The 11,050-nt window shown below is 34.8% G+C and overlaps 1 protein-coding gene across 5 annotated transcripts; it reads right to left on the bottom strand.

Annotated features, from left to right (window-relative positions):
• Positions 1 to 4,535: 4,535 nt before the first annotated feature.
• LOC104589379 (Leucine-rich repeat (LRR) family protein) lies at positions 4,536 to 9,732 on the bottom strand. Of its 5 annotated transcripts, none has more exons than XM_010247703.3 (10): positions 9,532 to 9,732; positions 9,371 to 9,442; positions 9,186 to 9,278; positions 7,624 to 7,705; positions 7,371 to 7,427; positions 6,134 to 6,198; positions 5,955 to 6,050; positions 5,645 to 5,731; positions 5,458 to 5,538; positions 4,536 to 5,332 (listed from the first exon to the last, which is right to left on the bottom strand). In XM_010247703.3, exons 1-10 carry the CDS (start codon positions 9,535 to 9,537, stop codon positions 4,724 to 4,726), a joined length of 1,248 nt encoding a protein of 415 aa, XP_010246005.1. In that variant the 5' UTR covers positions 9,538 to 9,732; the 3' UTR covers positions 4,536 to 4,723. The 5 variants fall into 5 exon arrangements, with proteins under 5 accessions (XP_010246005.1, XP_010245987.1, XP_010245995.1 ...); XM_010247685.3 differs by having other exon boundaries at positions 9,536 to 9,727; XM_010247693.3 differs by having other exon boundaries at positions 5,458 to 5,496; positions 9,536 to 9,725.
• Positions 9,733 to 11,050: the final 1,318 nt, after the last annotated feature.

Below are 11,050 nucleotides of genomic sequence, written 5' to 3'. Positions count from 1 at the left end.
ATATGAAATCATCTTAAACTTTAAATAATATTGAAAACGTTACTATCATTAATATACCAAACAAAACTCGTACTATTTACTCAAAAAATGCCTATATGTCAACACTGCTTCCAATTCACAATTCCACTCCACATGCCTATCACTTGCGATGTTCCAAACAGGGATGTCAAACACCTAATAAAAATTTAAATTATAGTGTAGTAATTTATAATTTTCTAAAAAAAGATTATAAGCTTGACTAATTTTTATATTTAAAAGTAGAATAATATAAGAAAATTATATTGAAATTTGAAATCATCTCGTAGTACTCCACCAACCATCATACGTTGCGTCAATTCCATGTGTTAATACAAGCTGTTTGAAAAAAAGAATAAAAAAAAAAAAACCGAAAGAAACGTGATCAATTCCATAAGTTGATTGTGAAAGTGTGAATAGGCAACGAATTAATTCTTTGTTGAAAGGAAAGGAATTTACCCTTTTTTTTTTATTTCATTTTCTAATTTTTATATCCAGCAAAGCGGAAAGTACCGTAATGATAATTGGCAAATTGCAAACATGTGATCGTGATAAGATATAAGGTAGGCCCTTCTACACAGAAAGTCAGAGTGGTGAAGCTATGTTTTGATGAAACTTTCGAAAAGCCCGAAAATGATCAAACTGAGAAATTGGTTCTCAGTGAAGTAGATTTTTCAATGAAGTTCGATCTACATTGAAGCCCTTCCAAACAAGGGTGTCAATTGAATCGGATTTGGATCAATCCAATCCGATCCAATATAAATTCATTACAGATGAATCAGGTCTAATTCAATCTGATGAATAATTTGGACTATTTTGGATCCATTCATACCATTCAATCAATTCAAAATAGTTTTAATTTGAACTGGTTCCGATTCAAACCTGATCCATTGATACCTATATTATCTTTTATCAATAGATCAAATATCGATTCAATCTGAATCAATCCAATATAAATTCATTGTGGATGAACCAGGTCCAATTCAATATGTATTATTGGTCTGTCCAATCTGAACGGTCCAATTCAATTCGCTATTTGGATTTCAGGTCAGCTTTTTTGGTGGGATCGGATCCAGATCCTCTTTTAGGAATTTCTATGATAAGCGAAAGGTATGATAATTGAAAACTTTAACCAATAACAAATCCACATGAATTTAAATGAATAGCAATTGATGTGACAAATCTCTTTTACAAATGGGAAGATGCCACGTAGTGCACTTCTGAGGATATTCTCGACAACCAAACTGAGCCTTAGCGAGCGACACAAAAAAAAGTCTAATCCATGATCATGAATTGTGATGGCTCCCCTTTAGTTAAATATACCCTGTGGTTTGACTAAACTATTTAAATATATTTCATGATTTTCAAACCACTTAAAAATATAGGTTGTTAAATGGCTCCACCTGAAAAGACCATCTGTGAAACATTTGGATATCACCTGTTTATTATGGGCCCGTTTGGTGTGTTTTTTGAAGATTTTTTTTGTAATTCTAACAGTCAAAAGATGCATTGAGTTTTTAACATAAGATCTTGGCAGTTTGAAGACAGTTTGGCAGATGTATATCTTTCCGTGTGAAATTAAAACACGAAAGACAAATGAAGCTTTTCGAAATTAGTCCAAAATGGCTTCTCGCATCTTTTTGGTGCATCGTCTTTTGACGGTTAGATCTTTTGCGAGCCAAATGGGAATAGACTGAAAATCAGACTTCCCGGCTTGTAAACAGCCGAAAGACCGTACGAAAAAATATGCCAAACGGACCGATTTCTATGAATCCATCGCCAAAGGAAGCTGATAAAAGCCGAAACCACCATGCAATCTGGGTAGCTATTGCTTCACATAAACCAGCAATTAGGATGTAACCGTAACCGTAACCGTCAAGGACTTCAAGTTCTTGTATACAAATTTACAGTTACAGTTCAATGTTCAGATCAGTTTAGGATGGAAAGAGATAATGTAAGTCATGGAACGGAACAAATTCAAATCAGGAATTTGCATTTAGGTTGTATTTGGTTTGAAGGAAAAAGTAGGGAAAGGAAGGCAAGGTTAAGGAAATCTTTACAAAACTTGTATAGGCTTCCATACCTTTTCCTTTAAACCAAACATATCCTTCGGGAAAGCTATAGATTTTCAAACCAAACACAACCTTGTTGAATAACAATCAGGTGCATATTTTGAAAATTCAAGAACAATTAAGGGTATTTTTTACTTTAACTGTTTCCATTAATCTTAACGGCTAAACACTTTAACAAAATATATTTAGGGAGCATTGGAAGCCATAAGGTATATTTAAGTAATTTATTAAAATCACAGGCTCACATGGCAAATTTCCCCATTCCTAGACAATAAATTGGGACAAGGTGGGGGATGGGAAAAATATTTTTGTCTCAAATCAGAATTTGCATTTAATTCTTCAAACCCACCGTGTATCTAGTGATAAATTATTAAAGTATATTTTGATTTAACATTAATTTCTAAAATACTTATGAATGCATGCTTTTGAAAATCAGACCGGATTAGACAGTCGGACTGGTTGACCCAGGAACTGGTTAGGTAACCGGTTCCATTTCACCCTAAAACCGCTTGTGGGCCAAAGACTGTTGATTTGGTAGCAACCTGCTGACTTTACCATCGACATGTCGGCCTGGACAATGGTTTTTTGTCATTTTTATTATATTTATTTATTTATTTAAATCAGAAAAGGCTGTCTATTTGAATTGGATGGTCAGACTATTTGACCGGGGAACTGGTGGCCAAAATGATTCCATGTCCAGTCCAGATTTTAAAACCTTGTCTGAATGTTCCCAAATTCTTAAAACTCTAATCTTATAATTCCATTTCTAAAATGTCCCAAATTTTCATGATCTTATTTTTAAACTATCCTCAAATTTTGATATACCTTTAAATGATTGTCGAGCCGGTTACGTTACCATTCCTAAATCCTAACCAAAGCCCACAGGCACATTTAAGCAAGATGGATGTCAAAAATAATCCCCACTAAACGCACTCACAGATATGCAAAAGTGTGGAGACATCCATTTTTCTAGAAGAACTAAATACCAAGGTTTTAAAAACCAACCCGAAAGCAGAAGCGCTGTAGCCACTGGTTTCCAGGTCAGTGGTTCGATAATACGGGTTGAATGGTTCAGGCAATTTGATGAGATTTCAATATTAGGATTAGGGCTTCATTCCTTTTACTCTTTTATGGGGGAAAAGAAAGTGGTTTTCGGCTGAGAGAAAGATGAAAATTAGAAAGAAAGAAAAAAAAAAAGGAAAGAAAGAAAGGAAAGAGAGAAAAGAAAGAAAGGAATGGATGGAGGGAAGGAAGGAGGAAGGAGTAGATGGAGACAGCGGCATTCACCGATGATGGCGACAGAATCTAGGGGTGTACAATCAGTCGGTTCAGCTTGGTTCAATTAGAACTGAGGACCTAATTAACTATTCAGTTTGACCATTTTCTCCAACCAAACCAAACTGACCCTAATTGAATTTGATTCGGTTTTCGGTTCGGTGGAGCCCTAATTCCATATAAATGACAAACATTGATCAACAACTAATAAATAATTTATAATTAATAAGTGTTATTAATTAAAAGTTAAAATGGCCCCAAAACCCAATGGTTTTAATTAATTTATTATTAATTAAAAGTTAGATTGCCCCAAAGCCCAATGGTTTTAGGATTTGCGCCCCTTGAGAATTACTTCATTGCATCCAACAAAATTATTGCTATATACCTAACCTCTGACTAGTGGTTGGGAATGCTATTACTAATTCTCAAGGTGGGCAATAATATTATAATTAAAAGTTAAAATTTTGTTGGATGCAATGAAGTAATTCTCAAGGTGGGCAATCCAGCGCGGTTTTGGCTACTAAAATTTTCTCTACGAAATTTTATTTAGGGCATTTTTATCATTTTGTTCATGGGGCTACAGAGTGCATAACGGAGAGTACCCAAGTGGTGTGTCATAAAAAGCAGACATCGCCCATTTGCAACTTTTACTTTAAAAGTATATTAAAAAGGGTATGTAGTCACTAAGGTAATTTCTCACGACCATCAGGGGGTTAAAATTTTCGTCACAGATAACAATAAAGGAGGCTAAGTGTCACAACCCCCAAAGTACAGAGGGGCCCCTGTAGTTTACCCAACTAATTCCCCCCTCCTTGCTGAAGTTGTAAAGAAGAAACTATGATGGGCGCTTTCATTTTCCTTCTGTTTAATTACTTTCGTATTTCATTAATCTCTTTTCCCTTTATTCAGCACCTTGTTTCTCTTGGATATAGGGTATTATACTAGGTGCTGCCACATTAATGGAACTAAGTACAATGTGGCAACTGCCACTAGGATTTGACTCAAGATGTGCCATAAAAAAGACAGACCAGACTAGGAACACCAATCAGAAGTAAGCATGCCAGTGTTCCAATACTGTTACCAGATGAACCAACTGATGTGTTTACTTCTGATGTGGTTTTTCTAGCCTGGTTTATCAGACAATCATATTTTGAAAGAGCTCAACTTCTAATCTAGAGGGAACATAAATTCTGATTGTATTGTACAAGTTACACTATCTAACCAGATAACTACAAGGGTGAAAGCACAAATGAAAAGTAAAGAAGCACAACTTCAAAACTTGAAGCAGATTGGTTACCTGGAAGATGACCATCTGCAGGATAATCTCTTCCAAGCACTAAAAAATACACTTCTCCCCCATGTTAAGCATCCCACATTGATTGCCCACCCATTCCAATTTCCATTCCAGGTGACAATAATTGGAGTGCAGAATGTCCTGCCCCCAGTTTCTTTCTCGCTTTCTTTATCTTAGCTGGGAATGTAACTAAACCACCAACAGATTTGATGTCCTGAATAGATTCATGGTCCTTTCTATTACCATCCTTCAAATTCTTAGCAGTTTCAGAAGAAATAATTTCCATGAATGGAGTTTCACCATCATCGATGATGTCAAGCTCGTTTTTTTCTGCTTTCTTCTGCTTTCTCTTTTCTTTCTTGTCCACGGCGGTGACATCATCCTTGTCATGAACTGAAGCATTTCTCTTTGAGAGTTCCTCGGTTCTTTTCCATTTTTTCTGCTTTACCTCTATTTCAACATCATCAGCATCCTTGGTACTTCTAGAGATCTTCTTGCTTACCCTAGGGTTTTCTATCTTAACCTCATGTTTTTCTTCCAGATCAAGAGCACTTTTAACATGAGAATCATCAGTTTCATGATCCTTGATATCTTTCTTGGAGACCTTCTCTTTTCTGCTGCTTCTCTCCATAGGCCTAGCATTAAATATCTGCAAGTTTGGCACATATTTTTTGATCTGCAGTAACATTTTTTCCCAAATTAAAACAGAATAAATGATTAATAGGGTAAATTTGAAAACAAGAGAGAGAGAGAGAGAAGGTATGAGAATACCAATAAAAAAAATGTAAGAATTTCTATTACCTTCTTAGCTAATTTTTCCTTTTCAGCTATAGGGTTTCCCTGTAGATTCAGGTTTTTCAGGTTGCGTAAGGAGGATATTACCTACCATTTAAATATGTAGCCAAGATACCCAATGAGTAAATAAAATTTCAACAATCTAAAACAAAATGAAGCAAAGGGACAAACAAAGAATATGTAAGTGACTGACCTTCAGGTCTGACCAGCTTGTGATCAAGTTGTTTCCAACATCCAGGTTTTGGAGCTTCACATTGTGAGCCAACTCATGTGGGAGTGTCTTGTTTTGAGAAAGAAGGGGGGGGGGAGTAAATATCAGTTGTAATCACCAAAAAGGATGAATAATTTAACAGAAAAAGCAAATGGTAGAATAAAAGAGGGAAGGAGGAACTGAGGGAGTAAATATCAGTAAGGACAACAAAATGGTACTTAACTAACTTGCATGGAAATTTTGTTTAAGGATAGCTTTTCATAGAGGGTTGAAAACAATTCTTGACACATACCATGATCTCATTGTGTGCAAGTCGAACCTCTTTCAAATCCACGCAGGAAACCAGTGAAGAACCAATTGATCGAATTTGACAATTGGAGAGAGACAGCTGGAAGGATTCCCAAGAGCTTTAAACAAATATTAATTAAATACCTATGAAGAATGAAGTGTAAAACCAAAATTTCTGCATACTTTTGTGATTGATTTCGACTTGACCAACGAATTGCCAATATTGAGAATTGGATTTCTAGAAAGAACTGCAGACATATCCCAAAAGCCAAAGAACTTGGTTATGTTTCAAAGAAGAATATGATAACAAAAAGTTTCCTAGGACAATTGTTTCAACAGTATTGCTGCAAATATGTGCATGATGATGTTTTTTTAATCAATTTATGAAACTGAACAATTACAGATTAGTAATCTTTTAATCTCTGTAACTGCACCCCCCCAAGAAAAAATAAAAAAACAAGGGAACTTTTTTCAGGAAATTGACAAGGTAAGCAGTTTTGAAAAATAAATAAAGGCCCCTCTGTGGGAATTCTTGTATGTTCTTCTATACATAAAAAAAGTAACTTAGATGCACTTCTCACTTAATTGTCAAGGCGGCACCTAGGCGACAAGGCAAACTTATATCCATACAACCAGAATCTCTATCTGAGTATGTTATACTATATGAAACATAATATAAAACCTCCAGAGCAAATCATGTTTTGGAAACTAGAAATTCAAGATCTTATTCCTGGTTTCACTTTTGGATAAACAAAAAAACTACAAAACCAAGAATATGATTTTGTTTCAATAAAGTGATGTTTTTCCAAATCATTTGTAGGGCCTAGTTTTCTTGAAATCACAACAAAGAAAACAATTGATGTTGGAGAGCACCCCCTTAATCAGCCTCAGGTGCTAACATGTTTTCTGTTGTTCTTGTGGCATAATGTACAATAAATTCAGGTTTACATTAGTTAAAAAAGATTTAGGCCCCATTTGGTTTGTGGGAATAGGGGTCCAGAATCAGAATCAGAATGAGCTATTCCGATTCCAACTGTTTCGTTGGGCAGAATTGGAATTCCATTTCCATTCCTGCAGGAATGGCATTCCCCCATTTGAGGGAATGGACCATTCCAATTCCAATTCCAAAGGATTTCAATTCTGATTCCGATTCCGACTGTCCGAACCAAACAAACTATTGGAATGGACCATTCCAATTCCAACTGTGAACCAAACAGACATAGACAACACATAAGCAAAATTTCACAAAATATATTGCTTGAACCTTGAATGATGCAAATCCAACAAATAGTTCAAGGCTATATCAGTTGAAATAGATATAAATATAGAATTATTGAAAAATCAAAAAGTATTAACAATAATTTAAATCAAATTAGCTCCATCTAAAAAACAGAGAACTTGGGAGAAAAGACATTTATACCAAGAGTGTTCAAGTCCTTTAGTTGATCAAGCATACAAATGGAAGATATCTCATTATCTGCCAAAACAAAAAGAATTAAAGAACAAGGAAAGAAAAGTCACCAGAAGGCACAATAAAATACAAATAAGAAAATTATAAGCCCCATGTTTCTTCAACTAATAAAACTTAACTGCTCAAGTATTAAGAATAAAATACCCATCAAAAAAGCATTAGGGCTTGCCAAAGAACTGATTGAGTTAACCATTGGACTTACCATTCAAAATTAGTGCCCGTAAGCTTGTGAGGAACTTGACTTCATCCATTGATGTAAGCTTATTCTTGCCTGCATTTAAGACCTGGTTGACATAGAACAAGTAGCAAGTAAATTTGTCACAACCCCTTGTTCAATTCAGATTTCAGAGTGCAGATAAAGAAGCTCCTAAGTTCCCATAGTTTGCAAGGTGCCAAGGCAAAGCTAGGCAATAGGGAGCAAACCATGAATTCTAGGGTAATTCCCTAGGTTCTATAGCAACCAGCAACCATCTTTCATTGATAATTATCTATAAACTTCATAAAAAAAGTATAAGCTTCATATAAAAACATAACATATTTATGAGAAGAAAAAAAAGAAAAGAAATTCCAGAAATATAGGGGCTGAGCCCCTATCTAGGAAAAGGGGCTTATACTTTTTCCTATAAAAAGAAGAGAAGAAGATTATGGTGATGATTACAACAATGCTAACAATGATGATGTGTTGATTGGACAGAATTTTAAGTTCTTCCTTGCTTATTGGTTCAGGCTTTGAAGGTTCAAGAGAGCATATACACCATGTGTATTGATTGAACCCTAACAAATAAGAAAATAATAAAAAAAGAAATTAGTATATAAACCCAAAAAGGACATTTTGGTAATAATATCTATTTAATTATTATAATATCAAAAACAAAAAAATATAAACGTTTTTCATAGCAGCATGTACAAATTAGGTAGGCAATTAAGTGAGGCAACCATCCATGTGCACTGTCACCTATGCGGGGAAAATATCACTTTAGCTCAATAAACAGAACAAGAAGTTAATAGCAAATGATAGGGAATATAGAAAGCAATACGAATGCAACATTTAACTTTTGGGAAAATTCCTGATTAGCACCCTGTACTTTGGGCCTAGTGCCACTTTGGTCCCCGAACTTTAAAGCACAACAATCCAGTACCCGAACTTTCAAAACATGCCAATCCAATGCCTGCCGTTAACCATCCATCAAGTGGCATTTCAAAAGACACAAATGCCCTTCAAGTGTTATCTAATTCTCTATATCAACCATCCAAACGTTAACAAAAAAATACAGTCCCAAATCCTTGCCTCTTCAGTTAATTTTTTGTCAACGTTTGGATGGTTGATAAAGAAAATTAGATGACACCCGGAGGGCATTTCTGTCTTTTCAAATGCCACTTAATGGCTGGTTAACAATAGGTACTGGATTGGCACGTTTTGAAAGTTGGGGTACTGAATTGTCATGTTTTAATGTTTGAGGACGAAAGTAGCACTAGCCCCAAAGGCCCAAAGTACAGGGTACTAATCGGGAATTGTCCCCCAACTTTTTTGTTGATAGACAGACCAAGACAACATTTTAACTTGTAAGTCAATAGCTAGTTATGCTCCCTTAAAACTCTCACAGTCCTTCCATTCGTATGGTAATCAGGGTTTAAGACAAAACTCCAAGAAGAACAAGGCTTGCAAAGTATTGAACAAAAAGCAGATTTAGGTTAATAACTATTTAACTGCAATGGCAAGTGAACGCAACTAGTAATGGAAGTTTGTTTCCATTTGCTACTCACCGTAAGCTTAGAGAAGCTTTCAATTCCTTTCAAGCTCTGGAGTTTGTTCTGTAGAACTGATAACCACTTCAAATTGATGCATGCCCTTAAGCCCTAGTGTAAATTTAAGAATTACAGAGTAAGATTCCCCACATATATTTCTAGTGCACGAAAATAGAGCGGGAAAGCTACAGTTTGAGCAGTACCTCGAGCGAGGAAAGATTGTTGAAGCCAAGATCAAGCCTCTCTAAGTTCTTGAAGTCACTCAAACAAGAAACCTGCAGAGAACAAGAATTTCAGGGGAAATGTATAAATCAATGTGGCACCAGTTGAAGACTCGACAAAATGAGATGATAACTAAGAATACGCGCATCAGATAGAGCTTTATGGTGAAGCATAAGAGAGGTAATGGAATCGCGACTGCGACCCTGGTTCTCTTGTAAGACCCGTTCAGAGCTCAAACAATTCATGTCTTTCCGCTCAAAACCCTAGTTCTTTGGCACGAACAGTGTAGTCCAGTCCACTAGTCGCTGAATTGAAACCTGAAAAGAGGCGCCCATGTCATCATTTTCGTAAATTCCTAAAATACCCTGATATTTGAACAATTTACTAGGGGTGCAAATGGATCGTACCGATCCCAAGTGAGGTCCTATTTTGTCATATTCGGATATCAAAGATCAGATCTTTGGCTTTAAATATAACTATAAATATTAATGAAAATTATATTGATTTTATGAGAATCAAAATAAATAGTTCTTTCATCATTTTTCAATGAATACCATTTATGTCCCAATATTATTTATATTGTTCTTTTGTAAAATTTTTATATTATTTATTTTTTATAAAAAATGTATGTATATGATAAAAATAGTTGGAAAAATACTTGTATTTTTTTGTTTTTTTATTTAAACTATTATATTTTCTTTTTCTTTTAATCATTTATTATTTTTTTTAAATGAAATTAAGTCAGATCAAATTTAGATATCCAACATCTTAATCGGATTTGAATTCGAATGAATATTTATGAGATCCGATCAGATTTATAATGTATCGGAATCAGATTCGAATATACCCTGATTTGAATCCAATCTGATCCATTTGTATCCCTACAATTTACATAGCATGGGCCCAGATTTTTAGGCCGGTCCCATTCAAATTTTAACAAATCCTCAGCCCAGGCCAGACCAAGTTAAAATTGCACCCCTTATTATCTGTAAATCAGATGGGAAAATTTTCAAACCAAAATGTTTTAGACTTTTAGCTATTATAATATTGCTGAGTTGTTTTTACTTTCAAAAACAAACAAAAAAAAATGGCATTGGCAAACACCCCCTATTTACCTCTTATAGAAAAAGGGAAAATCTATGATGTGAGAAAGACATGGTATAGAAAGAGTTTTGACCAATCAAAACCCAACCATGAATTTTGATAAATAACACCTGATTGGCTATCATGTTCATAATTCCAATTGATTAGTCAAACATTTTTAGGATATAATATCTTTTCGATATCCTAGTCGAACCCATAGAAAAAACTAAAAAATTTGTTTCCACTCCTTTTCAATTTGCCTTTAAACTTCTATTTATTACAATATAAAATTTGGCTAAAATCTTGTTAGGATGGAATATTTGAATGATGCCCCTTCTATGACGAGTACTTTGTTTTCTTTGGCATACATATCAAAAACAAGATTCAAAATATCACAATGTATTGATTTGTATCAGTTGATACGTTCCGCTTTGAGACTTGTGGGCATGTGGCACAGGTGGAATAGACGAAACACTATTTTATTCCATCCATGACACTCGCATCGCTGATACATTACATTTTTTAGAGTAACCCCTCTTTTCTCTCTCATTAATAAAGGGTTTGTTTGTCGTATCTTT

Source organism: Nelumbo nucifera, chromosome 6 (genome assembly GCF_055504915.1).
Source record: "Nelumbo nucifera cultivar China Antique chromosome 6, China Antique-T2T, whole genome shotgun sequence".
Classification (NCBI taxonomy): Eukaryota; Viridiplantae; Streptophyta; class Magnoliopsida; order Proteales; family Nelumbonaceae; genus Nelumbo; species Nelumbo nucifera.
This window is presented reverse-complemented; position numbering and strand designations above follow the sequence as displayed.